Source organism: Ostreococcus tauri (assembly GCF_000214015.3).
Source record: "Ostreococcus tauri WGS project CAID00000000 data, contig chromosome 05, whole genome shotgun sequence".
NCBI lineage: Eukaryota > Viridiplantae > Chlorophyta > Mamiellophyceae > Mamiellales > Bathycoccaceae > Ostreococcus > Ostreococcus tauri.
In genome coordinates, this window is record NC_014430.2 from 1 (window position 1) to 20,190 (window position 20,190).

The 20,190-nt window shown below is 58.6% G+C and overlaps 12 protein-coding genes across 12 annotated transcripts; 5 read left to right on the forward strand and 7 right to left on the reverse strand.

The window, feature by feature from the left end:
• Window positions 1–207: 207 nt before the first annotated feature.
• Window positions 208–1,185, reverse strand: OT_ostta05g00010 (NLI interacting factor; the record flags this gene model as incomplete). The annotated part of the gene is made up of 1 exon (XM_003079050.1): window positions 208–1,185. One exon carries the CDS (start codon window positions 1,183–1,185, stop codon window positions 208–210), a length of 978 nt encoding a protein of 325 aa, XP_003079098.1.
• Window positions 1,186–1,263: 78 nt separating this feature from the next.
• On the forward strand, window positions 1,264–2,472 carry OT_ostta05g00020 (Lipase, GDSL; the record flags this gene model as incomplete). The annotated part of the gene is made up of 1 exon (XM_003079051.1): window positions 1,264–2,472. The coding sequence occupies one exon, from the start codon at window positions 1,264–1,266 to the stop codon at window positions 2,470–2,472; it is 1,209 nt and encodes a 402-aa protein (XP_003079099.1).
• Window positions 2,473–2,505: 33 nt separating this feature from the next.
• Window positions 2,506–4,383, reverse strand: OT_ostta05g00030 (unnamed product; the record flags this gene model as incomplete). The annotated part of the gene is made up of 1 exon (XM_022984132.1): window positions 2,506–4,383. One exon carries the CDS (start codon window positions 4,381–4,383, stop codon window positions 2,506–2,508), a length of 1,878 nt encoding a protein of 625 aa, XP_022838893.1.
• A 60-nt stretch (window positions 4,384–4,443) lies between these two features.
• On the forward strand, window positions 4,444–6,663 carry OT_ostta05g00040 (FAD-dependent pyridine nucleotide-disulphide oxidoreductase; the record flags this gene model as incomplete). The annotated part of the gene is made up of 1 exon (XM_003079054.2): window positions 4,444–6,663. One exon carries the CDS (start codon window positions 4,444–4,446, stop codon window positions 6,661–6,663), a length of 2,220 nt encoding a protein of 739 aa, XP_003079102.2.
• Window positions 6,664–6,749: 86 nt separating this feature from the next.
• On the reverse strand, window positions 6,750–8,909 carry OT_ostta05g00050 (tRNA (guanine-N-7) methyltransferase; the record flags this gene model as incomplete). The annotated part of the gene is made up of 1 exon (XM_022984133.1): window positions 6,750–8,909. The coding sequence occupies one exon, from the start codon at window positions 8,907–8,909 to the stop codon at window positions 6,750–6,752; it is 2,160 nt and encodes a 719-aa protein (XP_022838894.1).
• Window positions 8,910–9,042: 133 nt separating this feature from the next.
• Window positions 9,043–9,690, forward strand: OT_ostta05g00060 (Serine hydrolase FSH; the record flags this gene model as incomplete). Its single annotated transcript, XM_003079056.1, has 1 exon — window positions 9,043–9,690. The coding sequence occupies one exon, from the start codon at window positions 9,043–9,045 to the stop codon at window positions 9,688–9,690; it is 648 nt and encodes a 215-aa protein (XP_003079104.1).
• Window positions 9,691–9,800: 110 nt separating this feature from the next.
• On the reverse strand, window positions 9,801–12,254 carry OT_ostta05g00070 (Zinc finger, RING/FYVE/PHD-type; the record flags this gene model as incomplete). Its single annotated transcript, XM_003079057.2, has 1 exon — window positions 9,801–12,254. The coding sequence occupies one exon, from the start codon at window positions 12,252–12,254 to the stop codon at window positions 9,801–9,803; it is 2,454 nt and encodes an 817-aa protein (XP_003079105.2).
• A 463-nt stretch (window positions 12,255–12,717) lies between these two features.
• OT_ostta05g00075 (Zinc finger, RING/FYVE/PHD-type) lies at window positions 12,718–13,470 on the reverse strand (the record flags this gene model as incomplete). Its single annotated transcript, XM_022984135.1, has 1 exon — window positions 12,718–13,470. One exon carries the CDS (start codon window positions 13,468–13,470, stop codon window positions 12,718–12,720), a length of 753 nt encoding a protein of 250 aa, XP_022838895.1.
• A 282-nt stretch (window positions 13,471–13,752) lies between these two features.
• OT_ostta05g00080 (Phox homologous domain) lies at window positions 13,753–15,126 on the forward strand (the record flags this gene model as incomplete). The annotated part of the gene is made up of 1 exon (XM_003079058.1): window positions 13,753–15,126. One exon carries the CDS (start codon window positions 13,753–13,755, stop codon window positions 15,124–15,126), a length of 1,374 nt encoding a protein of 457 aa, XP_003079106.1.
• A 69-nt stretch (window positions 15,127–15,195) lies between these two features.
• Window positions 15,196–16,668, reverse strand: OT_ostta05g00090 (GTP cyclohydrolase I, conserved site; the record flags this gene model as incomplete). The annotated part of the gene is made up of 1 exon (XM_003079059.2): window positions 15,196–16,668. The coding sequence occupies one exon, from the start codon at window positions 16,666–16,668 to the stop codon at window positions 15,196–15,198; it is 1,473 nt and encodes a 490-aa protein (XP_003079107.2).
• A 632-nt stretch (window positions 16,669–17,300) lies between these two features.
• On the forward strand, window positions 17,301–18,590 carry OT_ostta05g00100 (Cytochrome b5-like heme/steroid binding domain; the record flags this gene model as incomplete). Its single annotated transcript, XM_003079068.2, has 1 exon — window positions 17,301–18,590. One exon carries the CDS (start codon window positions 17,301–17,303, stop codon window positions 18,588–18,590), a length of 1,290 nt encoding a protein of 429 aa, XP_003079116.2.
• A 352-nt stretch (window positions 18,591–18,942) lies between these two features.
• On the reverse strand, window positions 18,943–19,767 carry OT_ostta05g00110 (Ribosomal protein L27e; the record flags this gene model as incomplete). The annotated part of the gene is made up of 3 exons (XM_022984136.1): window positions 18,943–19,194; window positions 19,370–19,507; window positions 19,750–19,767. 3 exons carry the CDS (start codon window positions 19,765–19,767, stop codon window positions 18,943–18,945), a joined length of 408 nt encoding a protein of 135 aa, XP_022838896.1.
• Window positions 19,768–20,190: the final 423 nt, after the last annotated feature.

The following is a 20,190-nucleotide window of genomic DNA, read 5'->3' on the forward strand; positions in this document are numbered from 1 at the left end:
CCCTAAACCCTAAACCCTAAACCCTAAACCCTAAACCCTAAACCCTAAACCCTAAACCCTAAACCCTAAACCCTAAACCCTAAACCCTAAACCCTAAACCCTAAACCCTAAACCCTAAACCCTAAACCCTAAACCCTAAACCCTAAACTACAAGCTTCAGTGCGCCGCGCCTGCTTTTCATTCAACGCTACAAGCCATTCTATCATTCTATCGTGCTTCTTTGTCAGTCGACTCTGTCTTCGAGAGCAACGTCGTCTGTGTAGCTATCAACTTCGGTTTTGGATACACCTTGCCCACGGTCTGCGTCGTTTTCGGCTTCGGTTCAGTCTGCATCTTCTCTCCTACACGCATCGCAGCGAGTTCTGCTCCCATCGCGGCGACAGCGCTCGCCTCGTCCAAATTCCCCGAATCGACGAACGGGTTCGCTTTGACGAAATCAGGCACGGATCCGGTTGCCTGGAAGAGCTTCTCAAGGTACGTGCGCAGACTCCCACTCGCGCTCAAGCCGATGTCAAAGTCTCTGGTGGCAACGGTGAACGGAGCCGGATGAATAGCCGTATTCGGCGGGTTACGAAGCACTTTGTAATGTGAATCGTCTATCAAAAGCGTGTTTGTCGCGTCGTAACCTCTTTGAACGCCAAACTTTTCCCATACCACCGATAGCTCCTTAAGAAATTTTGGCTTAATACCTCTCCCGTCAGAGGTGCGCATCGTTCCAGCAGTTGCGCAGTGCTCCTGGGAAAGTATGAACGCGAGCTTGTCGCGCTGCTCGCGCCACACATTGTTAACCATAATGTTCGTGTTCACTTCCATCGCGCTCGACCACACTGCGACTTCAAAACGCTCGTGACACCACTCGATGAACTCGCTCGCAAACCTTCGAATAAAACAGTTTGTATTTGCACACTTAAAGTCTGGCGTCACGATCGCTCGTCTTGTCGTCGCGTTACGTGTTCGGGAAGAAATTGGACCGTTCATGTCGTCATCATCTCGCGCGTCGTCGTCCGATTCCTTTAGCGGCGCGAAAACTGTCCCTTTAACACGCTCCACGAAAAGTCCATTGAGATCGAAGACGAGCAAAGTGCGACGACGCTCTGAAGAAGACGGCGAAGATGCGACTGCGCGCTCTTGCGCGTTACTGTGTGCCTCCTTCTCCGTCGTCGCACGCTCGAGCGACGCGTTCATATCGTTGCGATGCGATCGAACGACGAGTGGCGTTCACTTCGCTCGAGCTTCGACGCGACGACGTGTCGCCACTTCGCGATGCGCCCCGAAGACCCCGCGCCGAGATGCGCGTGCGACGGATGTTCATCGTGCTCGTCCTCCGCACGTGAAGACTCTGGACGCTCGCTCGTGTCGTCGTCATCGCTCATCCAGAGCGCACTCACCGGTTCACTCCTCCAGGCGCGCTCGTCGCAGCTCGTGTCGACGTCGAGATGCTCGAACGAGCCGCAGCGATACGTGAACCGCGATAAGCAGCGTGGCATCACGCGCGAAGGTCACAGAGCGTTGTGCAAACCGTGTCTCAGGAGACGAGAACGTGTGCGCACGCAGCTCAAGCTCAAGCGCGGGGCGCCTGATGGGAACACCGCCACGGGTTCGACGCACAAGGCGGCCGCCATGAAATCGGCGAACACCGCGACGCAGAAACGTGCGAGCATCGTTTTATTCGGCGATTCGCTCACGGAGCGGTCTTTTGAAGTCGGTGGATTCGGTGCTCGAATGCAGCACGAGTTTCGCCGCTGTGTAGACGTCAAGGCGCGCGGCTACAGTGGGTATAACACCGATCACGCCGTTTCGATGCTCGATCAAGTCTTTACTAGTGAAGAACCATCGCCGGTGCTGGTGACGGTTCTATTCGGCTCGAACGACGCGTGCGATGGGAAATCGCCTGCGGGTGCCGTCCAGCACGTTCCAGTCGAACGATACGAGAAGAACCTCGTGCGCATCGCAGAGAGTGTTCTGCGTCTCAAACCATCGCCTCGCCTGTTGTTCATCACGCCGCCGCCAGTGGACGACGACGCATGGGCTATGGATTGCGCAATAAGGGCCGCACAGCCCGGTTCTGGATTCGGCACGTTATTGGCGGGCTCGACCTCGGCGCCGAACAGGACGACGGCGCTTGTGAAACCGTACGTGGAAGCGATGAAGCGAGTTGCTCACTCGATCTCTATCCCAGTCGTTGACTTGTACGACTCGTTGCAGTCTTCCATCGGCGGCAACGTCGATTCCACGGCTTTCGTGGATGGTCTGCATTTCAGCGAAATAGGACAGCGACGCGTGGCTGAGTTGATTATCAACGCGGTGCGCGAGCACTTTCCGCGGCTCGCTGCCATGGCGTCAGATTCAGTGAAGTGCGACTACCCGGACTGGAAGTATCTCGATCTTCGCGGTGATCGCACGGTGCACGCGAGACAAATTACGACGTACTACGATCACGCCGATAGAATTCCAGTGGATGATGGCTATTAGAGGATAAAGAGGATAAAACATTACAATTCAACATCATTGTGAATCATCGCTATCCGTGCCCTTCACCGAGTACACCTGTTGAATGTAACCCGCGATGGCTCCGAGTACGGCACCCGATATGATGAGCGTCGTCTCATCTTGCTCGAACACTGGGTGCAGTACGCGTTCGAAAGCCTGCGGTGTCATTAGCTGCATTTTCTCGCGCATAAGCGCTTGCAGACCGAGCGTTGAATCGGTATAATCGTGCAAGACGTCAACGTGATCGGGAAGCTCGTCTACGACACGCTGGCAGATCTCGTCGACGAGCTCAATATCCAATTCAGCGACGTCCATGCCGCGGCGAGCAGCTTCCTCAATGACAAAATTTTTTGTGTACGAGCGCAACATTTCGTCAAACTCCGCCCCTTTCAGCCCGTTGAGCATGTTGTTCCAAATTTCTTCACTCTTCAGCACCTTTGCGGTGAGGTAGTCGCTGAACGTGCCGCTGACTTCTTGTTGCCGTTGTAGGAACAAACCTTGCAACTTGAAAGGTCCCACATAAACGGGTTCGACGGGTTCAAAGATACATTTCAGGGCGAGCCAATTCGTCGCCAAGCCGACAATCAAACCGCCAATCGTGATGGACCAGGGGTTGTTGTAGAACGCCCATACGATCATTTGGATGACACCGAGAAAGAATCCGAAGAAGAGTCCACTATTGACCAAGAACGAGAGCTCCGCGGCGCCACATCTCTGAAACAGGTCCACCAAGACAACGCGATCTGTGCACATCGCGGTAACGACTAGCTCTTTCAGATCGATGACGTGATCGACCTGTTGTTGAAGTAACACGACGAATCCACTCAGATATGACGTGACGACTTCGCTCACTTCACCCAAGATTGGCCCCGGAAGCGCCGGCACACCGCGCTCGGCGAGAGATACTGCCCAGTTGGGGACGGAAATGGCTCCAGCGATCTCTCTCGCCATGCTCGGTACCTCGCTCAAAAGCAAGTCACTAACTGCCGTGGGATTGAGAAGCATGAAGACTTCTTGGACGTTTACAAGCTTTTCGGTGACCATGGTGACCATGGTCAACGACATTTGCGCCGCTTTGGCCGGGACGATGCCCTGCCAGCCAACAATGCCAAGAGGTTGAAGAATGTCAAAACCGTACACCGCTCCTTCGACGTATTGGAGCCAAGGAATACCCGTAAACTTGATCGGGTAGAATATCATCTTAACGGCGAGCCAGTTGGTGAACCAACCCACGAAGGCGGCGACAAGCGGGATCAACAACATTCCGCGTCTGTCTTCGTTAAATTTTGCCATCGCTCTCTCGCAAGCGGGACGCACGCCGTCCGTTGAACCCCTCAACACGAGCCTTGCACGCGACGATGCGGCCGAGACCACACCCTTAATTGAAAATTGAACTCTGACCTCTGAAGCGCCTTCATACACGTTGCACGCAAAACGATACGCTCTGCGGAAAACGAAACGAACGACGGCGACGGTAAACAGTCGGCGAACGATGACGCTAAGGCTCGCACCTTGCGCCAAGCTCCCGAGAAACATCAAGCCAACGATGGAAACGAAGAGTGTTCGCGACCTGCTCCGTGTTGGCCTCGCCGTGACCAGGGCGTTTGGTCCACTCTCGTCTAAGAAGGAAAACGTCGTCCGTTCGAACGTCCCCAATCTCTCCGACGACTCCGTGTCCTCAGTTTCCGCGATGCTCCATCGTTCGTACGACGCGGTTTCGTCCTCGTCCGCGTACGACGCGCGTCGCGCAGGGAATCGCGCGCGTTGCCAATTACGAGACGAATGTCGTCCCACGACGACGATCGTCGCTGATCTAGCTTCGGTGGACAAACGAGACGAGGATGCACGCGTAGACAATCGCGCGATCGAGCTCCATCGATTCGCGCACTCCATCGCGAAGACGTTCACTCGAACGAGCGCGCGGGTGTGAGCCACACACATGCACTCGCGTCCATGACGCGCGATGCGGACGCGTCGGAGCGACGCAGAACGTCCGTTTCGGTCCTCGTGGCGATAACATCCATGATCGTTGCCTTCTTCGCGGGCACGCACGTCGGTGCGAGCACCTCGAACGTCCCGCAGAGAGGCGTAGATTACACGATTCCGGTAGCTTTTCGCAACGACAATCGCGCAGAGGAGGAAGAGAGGGCGTACCGTCGAGACAAGGCGACAGGCGGTGACGACGCGCGCAAAAGAACGCTCCATGCGTCGCTCGCGCCAGATCGAGACGAATCCGTGGATTACTGCATCCTCGGCGCGGGTCCGGGTGGTATCCAGACTGGAACATACATATTGAGAGACATTCCGAGCGCGACGCTCGTGGTGTTGGAGAAGCGATCTTCCGCCGGCTCGTTCTTTCAGCGGTTTCCGATCCATCGGAAGTTGATCAGCATTAACAAGCGTTACTTTACAGAAAAGCAAACAGACGCAGACTTCCGCTTGCGTCACGATTGGAACTCCCTCATCGATCCGCTTGACGACGCCGAGCCAAATCGACTACGTCTATTGATGCAAAACTACAGCGACGAGTACTATCCGCATGCGAGTGATCTGGCGCGCTACCTTGATGATTTTGCGACTGAAAAACTTGAAGGGTTGGTTTCATACAACACTGAAGTGTTTTCCATCGCAAAGGAAAAAACGCGTTCCGCATTCATCGTCAAGACATCAAAGGGAGAATGGCGATGCGGTAACGTCATCTCAGCCACTGGTTTGTCGGCGCCAACTCAATTATCGGCGCACTTTTGGCATCCGAAAGTAATCGGCTACGAGCAATTGACGGACGACGTCTCGATGTTCGCCGGTAAACGCGTCGCGGTTTTGGGTGCTGGAAACGCCGGATTCGAGACCGCGGCGGCGATATCCAAAGTCTCGGCGCACACCGACATTTTTGCTTCGAGTGAAATTCGCTTCGCGCACCAAACGCATTACCCCGGGGCATTGCGAATCCCCAACGCGGCTTTCTTGGATCAGTATTTGCTCAAGAGTTTGGACTCGATGATAATGATCGACGATATGATCATGTCACAGCTGCGGATCACAGAAGGCTTTGGCGGTGTCGTCCTGAGGATCAAGGGCAACGTGGACATCGACGACATCATCGCATCCGGGGATAAACGCAGGTGCCGGGCGCTCGAATATTGTTTCTTCTACGATTACGTTATCCGCGCCATCGGCTGGAAGTTTGATCGAACTATATTTAAACAGTCTACCGTACCGAAACTTGAGAAACCTGGTGAGGTAACGAAGCGCGGGGGTAAATATCCGTCCATGACAGCGACGTACGAATCGAGGAATGTGCCCGGACTGTACTTTGCCGGTGCGGTGGCGCACGCCCTCGACTTTCAGCGCTCGGCGGGCGGTTTCATTCACGGATTCAGGTACACGTCGAGAGCTCTCACTCGGTATCTCGACGTGAAAAACCACGGAGGCTCTTGGCCCACGGTGATTTTGCGTGGTAGTACGCACGCGCTGATGCACGCGTCGCAACGTATCAACACAGCTTCATCCTTATATCAAATGTACGGCACGCTAGCCGACGTCATACTGATCGATGCGACGTCGACGCAGAATGCGTATCCGACCGTTGATGGCGTCATGGAGGACGCCATGCGTGGCGCTCGTTACCACATTGACGTCCCAATGAAAATGCTCCGCGACGGCGTATTCGTGACCGGGCCGTCGAATGAAACTGGTCGAAGTGCCGGCGGGGGGTTTATTGTGACGATCACGATGGAATTCGGCGAGACGTTTCACGGGCGCTTCGTTGTCGATCACGGAAGTCGGAACACACGGACAGGGGAGTTTCTCAGCGAAGCAGAACTCGAAAACCAGCGGAACCTATTCCTACATCCGGTGCTTAGATTGTTTCGGCGAGCCAGCCGCCGCGACGGTACCGTGGCGATTGTACCAAACTCTCAACCAGAGTACACCGTACACTTGGCTGAGGACTTAGCGACAGATTGGACGCATCCTACAGTGCACCGCGACGTCATGCGCAAATTCATCCGTCGCGCAGTCGTGTTGGCCAACGGCGTCTCGCGGGGATCGGAGCTCGGGCTGGTCGAGCTCACCGGCGAGAGCGTGTTTGAAGCGCAGTTCAGCTCTGACTTCAGACTCGGCGTATTTGACACGATTCGTGCGTTGTGGTCGTCGCGAAGATCGACATTCTAAAACAATCAGACTTGCTTGTACCATATGTAAAGTATATCCATGCGAATTACAATAGTTTTCTATTCAATGACGAGGAGGTACTACTATTACGCAACTTTTCCTACGCTAAGAAAGTATCGATCCACGTGTCGACCGTTCTCCCAGAATCGGTCGAAATACGATTGTTCGTGCACGCGATGACCCGCGAGTGGACCGGGGATGCCTTGATATAGACGTACTCCATCGATGGTTTCATAAAGCTCTGCCGGTTCGCGCGACGTCACGTCGGCATCTCGGCTCGAGAACAAATCCATACCAGCTAACATTCGAGCCAAAGATTGCATGTAGCGATGGTTATCGCTGAATATCACCAAACCGCCCTTTTCTTTGAGACCGGCGTGGATATCCCGAAAGAACTCTTTGTTGAGTAAGGCGAGTGAGTTGTCTGCAGCGGCGTCTCCACTGTGATGCGGCGGCTCTGGAAAGTTCACGAAGACATTGGACACGGAACCCGGAGCTATATATCGGCGCATAACATACGCAGCATCGCCACCCATTGCGGCAAAATTGGATGCTCCCGAAAAGACGGCACGTGAAAAAATGCTGTACACGCGGTCGTGGCGTAGCTCAAGAGAGATCCAATCGGATGAATCGTCTGTGGCGGCTTGCGCCACGGCCCAGTCGCCGTTTCCGGCGGCAACTTCGAGATTCAACTCGCGCTCGTCCTTCTTCAATCTGTGACTGAACATTCGATCGAAACGAATGGTCCCGTCTTCCGATATGACTTTTCGAATCGCGCGCTTCACTTTCCGCTCCGAATCGCTCATTCCCATTGTGTCCTTCAACGCAGAATAAAGATGCTCGCGCACGGCGCTCACCTCCTCCTCGGAGCTTGTTGAGCCTCGTTCTGGTGGCTGAAGAATTTGTGAGCTAAAAATCAAAGAACGCGCAAAGTGCTCATCGAGGTTTGGTGCCTTTTGCTCTCCATTTTTTAACCGTTCCGCGAACGCCTTGATGCGTTTCATCTCACGCTTGAGCTCATCTCTGCTCGTCTGTCTGAAGAGCTCTGCTCGCTCGTCTCTGTCCTTGAGCCCGGCCGCGTTTCCGTCGTCATCTTGTGCAAAACTCTCGGCTGCTTTCGCAAGTGACTTGAAGCACTGCTTTACATCACCCGACATTGCCGTCGCGTGCGCGTGATTGACGTATAGGTGCGCCAGCATGTCGTTCACGTCCGTCTCTCTCGCCGACGCGTCAACCTGCTCGATGGAAGGATCGTGATAGAATCGGCAGTTCGCGCCACGTTCACACTTTCCAGCGCACCAGAACTGGCAGTGACCAAAACTTGGGTCTAGTGTCCATCTTAAATGTTCGTTCTTCTTCACGCTCTTGATCAAGCTCTTCAGCTCGTCGCACCTTAATCCTTGCGCGAGCAATCGTCCCATCAGTCTGTGCGTTGTCTCGTCAGGCACAATGTCCCAGTCTCGCACGCGCTCGAAAGCGCGTCGAGCCATCGTCAAGCTCCCACATCGTACGCACACACGTATGTACGTATTCACCGCTCTTATATCTGGAGCCACGGGATGTTTCATGCCCTCGAGCAATCGCCACGCGGCGTCGACATCTGCCACCAGCATGTATCCTTTCAACATCGTGGTGTACGCTACGACGTTCGGCGCACAGCCCACTTCGCTCATGCGCTCCATGAGCGCTTCGGCACCGTCCATCGAGCCCGTGTTCACGTACGCATTTAGTAGCGACGCGTACGTGTACGACGACGGGACCATTCCATCTTCGATCAACTGTACAAAGGCGCGACACGCCCTTCGTAATTGTTTGTGCCGAGCGCACATCGCGATGTCTTTCGTCACCGCCTCCACGCGACTCCTTCGCCACTCGAGAGCATCGTTCGATAATCCCTCGCGCGTTTGAAACGTCGCGTGCGTCGGAAACGTACGCGGGTCTGTCGAGAACGAGTCGTCTGGCGAGCCGTCGCCTTTGTGGCCCTTCCGTCTTCCGTCCGCGCCCTCGCGATCGTTCCGTCGTCCTCCCCGCCCCGACGTCGACGCTTTAAAATCACCATCGCGCGCCCGTGCGTCTCGTTCGCGTTCGCTCTCGCGTTCCTTTTCCTCCTCGACGAATCGCTCTGGACACTTTTCCCTGAACGCTCGCTCGCGCTCTCGTCGCTCGCGCGCCTTCTCGCCGTCCCTCGCCCGCGCGTTTCGCACGACGGACGCGTCGAGCCACGGCCGTTTCTTCCGTTTCGCCATCTCGCGCGCGCGAGGTCGAACTCGCGCGAGGCGCGCCGTGACGGACGCTCGAAGGTGTCGTTCGCAGAGGCTGTCGGCAAACTCTCGGCAACGAGCCGTCACGGGACGCATCGCGCGTCACACGTCGGCGTCCATGGGCGTCGTCGTCGTCGCGAGCGCGAGCGTGAACGCCGATGGAACGGGAGGGCCGACGAAGCGCCGCATGCTCGCCCTTCACGGCAAGGGTGGGAACGCGCGTGCGTTTGCTCGACAGCTCGCCCCTCTGTGTGACGCGACGAGTGAGCACTGGGAGTGGCACTTCGCCGACGGTGGAACGATCGAACCGAACCCGGGAGGGCGTGGATGGTGGGCGCTTCGACCGGGCGAGCGCACGTTCAACGCGAGCGAACTCCCGGGCGTTGAGGATTCGATCGCAATGGTGCGAGAGACGGGACCGTGGGCTGGAATTTTTGGTTTCTCGCAAGGGGCGATGCTCGCGGCGCTCGTCATGGCGGAGGACCAATCCTGCGTCACGGAGTGCGCCATCATCGCCGGCGCCGCTTGGCCGACGTGTGTGGCCCACAAGCTTGAGAGAATGGAGAACGGACAAATGGACGTAACGCCGACGCGCAGTTTACACATCATCGGAGCCTCTGATGCGATCAATCCGCCTGAGCAGGCGCTTCGCGTGGCGCGGGCGTTCGGCTTGAGCGCAAGCGTTCTGAATCATGACGGCGGTCACATCGTGCCGATGGACGAAAAGTCCATGGAGCAGTACGTGCAGTTCATCAATGCATCTTAGTACGGAACGAAATTGTTGTGGACATACGAGCAAATTGAATTTCAAATGATATGGCGAGCGGTTGCGAGCTATGTTATGTGCCTCAAGCGACTTCTTCTCGCTCTCGATTATCAGACTATGAAAACTTTTTTGGCGCCACCAAGCATGATGAGCTGCATCAAAAGCGGAACGTCGCTGTCAAACTTGGTATCGGCAGCATTTCTGAGCACCTCGAGCTGTTCTCTAAAGAGAGCTTGCACGCCGCTGATTCCGAAACATCCAGCGCCGGCGTTATTGGACTTCTCGAGGGGATCTTCGACGTGAAGTCCGGAACTTGGCGATGCAGGAAGTGTCGACGACCCGGAAAGAATGCCCCAGTCCGCAGACGCATCACCTGTATGAGCCGAGATGACATCCTTTGACAAGTCCGCTTCATGGCCGTACAGCTTGAGGAAATCAAGCATCGCCCGTCCAACGTACATTGCGTCGCGGGTCTCGGTCGCTTCGGTCACTGAGTGCTTACCCGCTTCGTCGTGGGTTTTCGATGCGTCATCTGCGCTTGATGCGGCGCCACGGCAAGAAGAGCGTTGAATGGACGTCAGCGCCATCATCGTCAGGGCGTACGATCCCAATCCACCCTTGTACACTCCTCGCAAACCTTTACTAGCTAACACAGCTTTTTGCACGCACACGAGAGGAGCCAGGGCGCCGTGCTGTTCCTCTGCCGCTTGGACGAATCGGAGCGCAGATAAACCTTTGTGGCTCCCATCCTTGAGCGAGATGTGCACCTCGAGCGGAAGTCCGAAACCATTTTGCCCGAGTCCTGGAACGCCGTATGGGGGAGGCCCCGGTCTTGGGCCTGATGGTAACGGTGGCGTACCGTTCACATCCATCGAACTCGCGCTCAACGGCGGAACAATAGCTTTCACGCCTTCAGCGAACGCTGCGGAGGCTTTACCGGTGAGTTGCTGCGGCATCGGCTGGAAGAAAGCTGTGTGCGTGCTCATGCGAATCAAAGGCCTGAACGAGCTCGGCACGACATTGACGTCCATCACCCACGGATTTGTTCGGAGTGCCATCGCTAGTGTGTGCAGAGCCTCGATTCTTCGGTCAGGGCGCGAGCTAATCGCCTCTGGGAGCTCCAGAGACAAATCTAAGTTGCTAGATCCCGGCACCCACGCGCGAGTGGGATACGAGCCAAACACCTCAACCCCCGTCGCCGGGAACAACGTCTGCACGATGGCGTTCATCGCGCGAATAACCACGTCCACAGCGCGTCTTTCCTTCTTCAGCAATTGCGCGGTGGGCGTGAAATACTGCATGTGAGCGCACTCAATGAGCTCGCGTCCAAGCCTCTCGGCAAGGGCGTCTTCGACGTCACTGGACAGCGGCGCTCTGGGGCGATCCATCGACACATCCACGGGCGGCGGAGATATCGGTTTAGACACAGTCACTTTTACTCTGGAGATCTTCTCTCTGTCTTTTCGATAGCCGTCTTGGCGTTGCTTGGCAGACTTGTTCTCCTTCTTGCCATTCACGTCTTTCTTCTTGCGGCCGTTTTGCTTTCTATGCTTCTCATCAGTCCTAGTCACTTCTTTCTTCACCGCGGACGATTGCGTCGGCTCCGCCGCCGCAGCGGCGGCTGCATCCGCCTCCATAGTCGCCTTCAGATCGACCTTGGGAGGAGGGGAAGATACTCCCCAACCGGTCCACGTTGACGCAGCTGGCGCCACCGGGGCCTTCCCGGAAGTGTCTTCCGACTTGTTAGGGCTCGTCTCGACCACAGCCTCTGCCTTGATGCCCTGATCTATAATGTTGTCTTTTACCTGACTCTCCGGAGCGCTACTGCCGCCCAAAATCGATGCCCAGCCTTTCAAAGCTCTGGCTCCGGCTCCAACAACTTCAGCGTTCTCCCGCGCGCCGCTGATCAGTTGCGATTCTCGATCCGACTGCGGTGATTGAGAACCCTCGACCTCGCGCGAGTCCATCCTGGATAACTTATCTTCGCTAGAAGTAGCGCTCCCGGGCGATAATTGAACATCGTGAACAGAGTCAATAACGTTATCCACGGCCACTGTCTGCGCCGTCACCGCTATCGCAGCCGCGTCCGCGGAAACGTCCGTCGGCGACAATCGACCTGTGACGATCGCAGCCCATCCAGATGGCTCCAATCGAGCGCTCTGTTGTTGTTTTTGACGTTGTCGCCGCTTCTGATCATCATTGTGTGCAGTTTTGACGTGTTCGGATGCGCCGTTCGTCGCGCCGCGTTCGAGTTGCTGGCCTCCGACCCTGCTGACGTTTGATTTCTCCGACCTCGCCCCCGTTCCGTTGCGAGTCGCGTGTGCGCTACCGTTTCGACGTCTCTTTCCCTCCTCCCCAGTCCCCGCTGACTCTGCGTTCTGTCTCGGCGTGTTCCCTGACTTTTTCTTCCCGCCCACGAATTCCCACGCATCTTCGTTCGCATCGCCGCCGTCTCTGTGCCCCTCTGCGCGCACTGAAGACGTCATCGACGGAGACGTGTCCTCAATATTTTTCTCCAACGCGCTCGAAGATTCGTTCACGTCGCGCGCGCTCGTGAATCGCATCGCGGTCGAGCGATCGTCCGAGTTGAGGGCGGCGTGAGAAAACGTCCGTCCGAGGTGAGAGAGACTCTCGCGCGAGCGTCCTCCGCGACCGAGCGGTGTTAAATCTCGAGACGACGAGTCACGGAAGATAATTAACCCTGTCGCTCGATCGCGCGCGTACGCGTGTTCCGCTTTCGGCGTTCGCTCGGGAGCGACGCCTTGTGTGGGTTCGAACTTTGTCGAGCGCTTCGATCGATGCGCGAGCGGGGAAGATGTGCTTTTGGTGACAGAGAGGTTGTTCAGAGGCTCTCTGGGTCGCATGGGACGAGCGAACGAGACCATGATCGTGCGCACGCTGAAGAGGACGAAACGTTCATGAAGAACGACGCCACGGTATTTTAAACGCGACGTTTCGCTCGCATACAACTCTAATCTATGATACAACGCTCGAACGCAGACTGTTCGCTCGACCGACAGACAAACCTCAACCGCCGGCGAGACGACGAAACAGTCCTCGACCGACGATCTCAGGTTGTCGTTCTCCGCGATCGCGACCCCTTCCCTGCTCAATCGGCGGTCCAGCGTTTTGGGCAAGCCACAGAAAGGACAAAACGCCACCCCACCACGCGGCGTTCTGCACCGGTCCCGTGCACAACCACGCGATGGACTCGTGCCGCAGCGCGGCGGCCGCGGCCGAGCCCACGCTATGAGCCACCGTGAGCGCGGTGACGGTGATCGTTCCTAGCGTGAACGTCATCAAAAATACCACGCACGCCGCGTGTCGCGGATGCGAGCGATGTAAAGCTTGCAAATATTGGTGCGTGAGCGCCGCCGCGGACGTCGCGTTCGCGCTCCGCCTCCCCGTGGGTCGCCCATCCTTGGTCACTCGCACCGCCTCCACCGGGGCTTCTAAAGTTCGTGCGCCGTTCGCAAGCGCCCACTCGTCCACGGCCTGCCTCAACGACCAGTTCGGAACGATGTCCGTGCACCACAACTCGACGTTCGACGTCGGGTCGGTGGGTGGGAATTTCTGCGCCAACCACCTCTGAATCGCCCGCCTATCGTACGTGTACCCGCTCTGCACCAAGACCACGGGATCGGTGAATAACTCTTGCGTGATGGCGCACTTTAAGTGATCGGGCGGTTCCGCCCTCGGTCCCGTGATCGTCTTCTTCACCGCCGCTATGAACGTGCCGACGAAGGCGAACTGCGAGAGCCCGATGCCGGCGTTGGACATGACGACGCCGCGCGTTCGCGCGACGACGCGTTCGCGCGACGACGCGTTCGCGCGGTCCGTCGACGCGGTCCGTGGAGCCGTCGACGCGCGCCACGACGTGTGGTCGCACCGCGTCCTCGACGGACCGCGCGACCGTCGTCGTGGACGTGCGGTCGGTCGCCACACGCGGTCGGTCGGACAACACGCGCGCGATCGACCGCGCGCGATGACGCGATCGTCGAACGTCGACGCGGACGTCCGACCCATCGCTGCGTCGCGCGCGACGACGGAGACGCGCGCGCGATGGAGGTGCGCGACGCGTCATCGCCGCGCGCGATCTCGCCCGCGCCCGAGGAGCGACGGGCGTTCCTCACACCGGGACCGCGCCCGAGCGCCCCGAGCGTGGGCATCGTGCGCGTCCCGGGAGGTCACGAGGCGATCGGGACGACGACGACGGACGATGAGATCATCATAGAGATCGGCGATCCGCATCGCGTGGGCGACGGTCTGAGTAAACACATCGAGTACAAGGTGACGTACTGGACCGACGCCGAGGCGTACGGAGGGAAAGGCTCGAGCGGATGCGTGACGCGACGATACTCCGATTTCGAGTGGTTGAGTAAGCAGCTCGAGGCGAATTGCGACGGAGTCATCATTCCCGTCATCCCGTCGAAGACGATACTGCACATGGACGATCCGTCGTCTCGTGGAATAGAGCGAAGGCGCACCGGCTTGGCCATGTTCGCGGCTCGCGTCGCCGCGCACCCTTTGATGCGCAAGTCGCAAGATTTACTCGCATTCTTGACGCAAGATCCCAAGACGTGGGCGAATCGCGTGCCGTGGCACGAGCGCGGAGTCCTCAGCGATAGCGTCTCGTCGGTGACGTCGTGGCTGTCCACACTGAACACCTCGGATATTTCCTCGCTCACGTCGTCCATGTCCGTGGACGCCATGCGAGAGAATCAGCAACACGTCGAAATCGTGGATTACGTGAGCACCTTAAAGAACCGCATGGATAAGCTCGTTGCCGCGACGTCGGCGCTTCAGAAGCACGGTATGCACACTGTAAAAGCGTACGAGGATTTCAACGGTTGCCTGGAGCTGCTGGCGACGCAGGAGGAGAAGGCGCTCAAGGTGTTCGAGCCGTCATCCAAAGGCGTCGCGTGGAAGCGCATGAGCGACTTGTTCGTAGCTCTCATCCCAGCGCAGCGCGAAGCGAGCGAAACGATGCGCTCGGAATTCTTAGATTCTCTCGAAGAGATGAATGGCTTGTGCGCCGCGACGATGGCCGCTTTCGAGGCGCGCAAACGCATCGTGGATCATTACAATCGAGTCTCTTCGAGCATAGGACGAATTGAGGCCAAGCTTTCGACGATGGGTATTCCAGAACCGGGCCCGAAGCGAGAAGAGAAGCAAAGAATAGAGCTTGCGGCGAGCGATCTACGCATCGAACGGACGCAAACTCACGAGCGCTACGAGCGATGCTGCGCCAACATGGAGCACGAGCTTATTTGGTTTCACACCGAATTGGCGCTTGTTCTCGGGCGAGCCCTCAAGGCGCACGTTGCAGCGCAAGGAGCCGCGGCAGGAAAGATATCGCGCGTGCAGGACGCGCATTTCTCGGACATCAAAGCTCTCTTGGCAAGCGCGCCAGACATGTTCGCGAGCTCGTCGTGAAAAAGTTGCTTGTAAAACAATTCAAATCACAAACACCACTACGCAGCTACGGACGCGTCATCGACGTCATTATAAATTCCCTGTAGCGCATAAGCGCTTCCAAACGCGCGCGCGCAACGCGGGCTCACGGGCGAACTGCCCGAGTTTCACAGCCGTGCACGTTGAGCTACCGGGTTTCTCGACTCCTCGGCTCACCATGCACAAGTGTGAGGCGCGCGCGGCTACAATCACTCCAACGCCCCCCGTGAGGGTGCTTATCTCTTCTGCGATGTCTCGCGTGAGTCGTTCTTGCACCTGCAACCGTCTAGAATGGCGACTGACGATGGCCTGGAGGGTGTCGCGGCTGAGCGGTTGCGCGCCCGGACCCGTCATATACGCCGCACTCACCGTGCCATGGAACGGCAAGAGATGATGTTCGCACACCGTGGACATGTGAAGATCGCGTGTGACGCACACGCCATCCTCGATTTCGTCCACGCCGTCGTTCGACTCGCCATCTCGCGTCGCTGATTCCGCGATCAGGTTGAAGGGCACGTCGGCTCCGGATCGCATAGCCGCGAGCAACTGCGAGTACCTCTTCGCGGTGTCTTCCAGCGTCACCTCTCCGTCGGTCGCCTCTGAAACTCGTTTCTCTAAATTCAACGCCCGAAGGAGCTTGGAAACGCTCGAGAAAACGGACTCGTCAACCTCCGACGCGGCTCGCGAAGCCGCGGCGTCCATCATCGTCTCCGTCTCGCCCCTCGTCGTCGCTACCTTTCCACCTTGCACGTTATCGCACGAGCCGCAGCGAGATTCATCGCCCCAGATCCCACGCGAAAGTTCGGACGGTCCACCGCCGAGCTCTACGAGCGCCGAAAACTCGTCCCACCACACGGAGTTTGTCGCGGCGAAGCACCCCGTCGACGCCCATCCCTCCATTTTTCGCGGTTCAAACGGTCCCAACTGCATGCCCGTGAACATCACGCCAACCCCCAGCGGAGACGCGACGTCATCTAACGCCTGCGCCACCGCGCGCGCTAACCCGTCGGGGGTCTGCAATCGCCTCGAGTACACCTCCGCGACGCGCGCGAGCTTGCTCAAGCCGACGATGACGCCCGCGCGAGGGGCGTACCCGACGTGAATTACTCCGTAAAACGGCATGAACGTCCTCGCGCACGTGCTGAAAACGGGAATATCTCTCACCAACACCACGTCGTTCGTTCCCAGTTCGACGTCTTCCTTCGTGCTCGCGCTCGAGGCGCGCGCTAAGCCGTCCTCGTTGAAGAGCGCCGTCCCTAACGCCGCCGTCGGGCACGCGTCGTATCCTCGCATCGCGAACGCCAGCGCCTTCGCCACGCGCGCGGGCGTGTCCATTAAACCCTCTCTCTCCACGTCCTCTCCCATCGCTCGCAACATCTCTCGCACGCATCGCGAGACGTCGGCCGCGCCATCGCTCGCGTCGCTGTCCGAGCTCGAGGCGGCGCCTGGGAACGATGCGTCGTGCGGCGTCGTCGGCGACGGCGGCGCGGTTTCGACGCCGTCGCGCGCGCGCGGCTTCGCCATCGCCTCCGTGCGCACGACGCACTCGCTCAACGCGCGCGGCATCGGTCCACGCGTCGGCCGTGGGTGACGTCCCGCTCGACGACCCACGGGCGACGGACGCCGGGCGACGGGGCGATCGCGACCGTGGACGACGACGACGACGACGACGATCGGTCGATCCGACCTCGATCGATGATCCTCCGTGATGTCGATCGATCGATCGATCGATCGTGATATCGGTGCACATCGATCGCGATCGAAGGGGGGGGGCACGCGCGAGGTCTTCATCACCATCGCCGTCGACGTGGATGCCGTGGATGTGGATGAGACGATGGGGATGACGTCCACGAGTGATGACTCGACGATGTGCCTCGAAGGCGATCCACTTGGGCTGACGTCGACGGCGCGCGACGGCGGCGACGAGAGTGCGACGCGCGCATCGCGTGCGAGGACGAGGCGACGGCGCGAACGACGGTGGGGTCGAACGAACGAACGCGCGCGCGATGGCGTCGTCGGTGGGCGTGATGGGACGCGCGCGCGCGATGGGGACGCGCACGATGACGACGGCGCGGACGCGGGGCGACGAGGGGGCGACGCGCGCGACGCGGTTCGGATCGAGCGACGCCGCGGCGAGGAAGGCGACGACGGTGAAGATGGCGAGACGGTTCGCGTCGCGAGTGCGCGCGCGCGCGAGCGTGCGGACGCCGGGCGCGGTGGCGAACCCGTTGGCGACGCCGACGTACGACGACGTGCCGGAGGGACGCGAGCGAGACGCGAAGGAACCGATCCGATTGAAGATTGGTGACGAGTGGTACGACGCCCGTGGGTGGGCCAAGGCGCACCCGGGCGGTGAGCGTTGGATTCACTTCTTCGACGGGCGCGATGCGACGGATATTTTCTACGCGCTGCACTCGTACGGCCCCAACGGGAGCGACTTGGCGCTGCGGCGTCTGAGTAAGCTTCCTCGGTGCGATCCGCCCAAGGATATGAGCCGAATGCCGAGCAAAGAGTCATACGCGGTGATCAGCTCGTTCGGTGAGCTCCGCGACAAGCTCGCAGAGGACGGATTCTTTAAGCGAAACCCCGTGAAGGAGGCTTGGGCGCTCTTCCAAGTGGTCGCGCTCTACGTGAGCGGCACCGCCGTCGCGTACTCTCATCCGTTCATCGCCACCATTTTGCTCAGTCTCGGGATGCAACAAGCGGGCTGGCTGGGCCACGACTACGTCCACGGTCGGGGACCCTGGTGCGACCTCATGCGATACATGCCCACGTTGCTCAACGGGCACTCGGTGGAGTGGTGGATGCAAAAGCACTCCATGCATCACACGTTCACCAACGAGGAGCACCTCGATAACGATATCATGATGGAACCGTTCTTTTATCTCAGAGAACCGTCGGCGTCGGGACGTCCGGACCACCCGATGCGAAAGTATCAGCACATCTACGGCTATCCTCTGCTTTCCATCATGTTTTGGCTCTGGCGATTCCACTCCATCACCACGGCGTGGGGAAGAAAGGATGTCAAGGAGCTCGCGATGATCGGGGTGAACTACCTCTTCTTGGCGACAATGATGCCGTGGCAGGTGGCCGTCGGCTCTATCTTCTTCAGTGGCTTTCTCGTCGGCGCTCTCGTGAGCGCGACGCACCAGAGCGAAGAAATTATGGATTTTGGCGAGGGTGCGGAGTACGTCGAGGGCCAATTCCGCTCGACGCGCGACGCTGAATGCGTCTTTGGGGGGCTCGAAACTTGGCTGTGGGGTGGTATGGACACACAATTGGAACATCATCTGTTCCCGACGATGCCGCGGTACCACTACCACAAGCTTCGGCCGCTCTTAAAGTCTTGGGCCAAGGCGAACGGGATCGAGTACCGCTCCTCGCCGAGCACGACCATCATCAGCGACAACTTCAAGACGCTCTTCCGAGTGGCGAAGGCGGCGTGATGATGTTAATTCATTCTTTAACTATTGCCATCCTGCGCATTTTACCGCGCGACGGGTGACGATGTGTGAGTTCGACGCGGAGCCCGCGGCGCGGGCGTCCGTTCGAGCGTGTTTTTTAGTGTTTTGTGTAGATCTTTCTTCGTAATAGAGTAGCGACGTTAGTTCCTTCCTTCACTTGTAAGGTGAAAAAGTGCGATTCCGATACGGTTTGTTCATCAGCTCATGATTATGCGCATAACACGAATGTATTTTCTAAGTAGCGCGCATCGAACACGAGCGAAGTCTTTGCTATGTGCCGTCGCCCCCAAACATCTACTAAAACCTGCCGCCTAGTGCGAGAACTCTTCTCCACTTAGAAGGCGAGGCGCGTGAAGAACCAACGAGACTTGCCAGTCTTGAATCGCTCCTCGAGGAGCTTCTTCGCCTCCTTTTGAGCCGCAACCTTCTTCGTGGCGTTGTCCAACACGTCGGACGTGACGACGTCCTTGAAGTTGACGTCGAGGGTGTAACGGGTCGGCATGAGGTGGGAGTAGTTGATGTTCTTGATGAAAGTCTTGCACTTGGAGCGCTTGGCTTGCTTCTTTTCATCCATCTTCTTCGTCACCTGCGCGTTTTCGAAAGCGACGGAACGAGCGGTCAGTCTCTCGCGCTCGCGCGGGCGCGTTTCAGGGCTTTAGGGCTTTGAACCCACATCTCCGTGCAACCAAACGCTCGCCGCGTCGATCGCGCCGACGCGCGCGACGCGCCGTGCGCGCGCATCGATGTAAATCATTTCGTACCTTGCGCGGGATCGTGGAGAGACCGCACACGAGCGCGTGCCCGTACGGGTGCGCGGAGTTACCGTCGTCCACATTCTTCACAATGACCGCCTTCTTCCCGGCGTAGCGGCCAGCGAGAACGACGACAACCTTGCCCGGCTGCGATGGAAAAACACCGACGTCAGTCGTCGCGAAACTTTCGAGGCATCTCCCCTCTCGCGTCGCTCCGCATCGCCCTCGACGCGCGTCGACGCCGTCGACTTCCCCCCCATCGCGCTCGATCGCGCCGTCGATCGAGCGCTCGCCCGGCGTCTTCATCGCCTCGACCGCCGTCGCGTCGCGCGCGTCCACGCGTCGACGCTCGACGAACACCACCGCACGCGTCACGCGCGCGGACGCACCTTGAGAAACTTCACCATCGCCGTGCGCGTCGCGAAAAGGCGGACGTCGTCGCCGTCGCCAGGGCTTTCCACCCCGCGCGTCGCGCGCCCGCGCGGGGTTTTCCTCTCGAGTGAGCACTCATCAATCACCCCCCCAAGTCCCACGCGCGGATTTTCACTCCTCTCGGTGTCGGTCGCGCGACCGGTGATGTGCGTGACGCTAAACCCTAAATCACATCGATCGTCGACGCCCACGATCGTCGTCGTCCGAGCTCGTCGACCGCGCGTCGCGCGCGTCCGCGGTCGTCCCTCGGTCGTCCTCGCGCGACGTTCGGTGAAGCGACCGATCGGGGCGCACGGCGAGCGCGCGCGCGAGATGTCGAGCGCGCTTTGGGCGCGCGCGGCGGTGACGTTCGCGAACGCGCTCGGACGCGGGCGGGGACGGGCGCTCGCTTGCGAAGT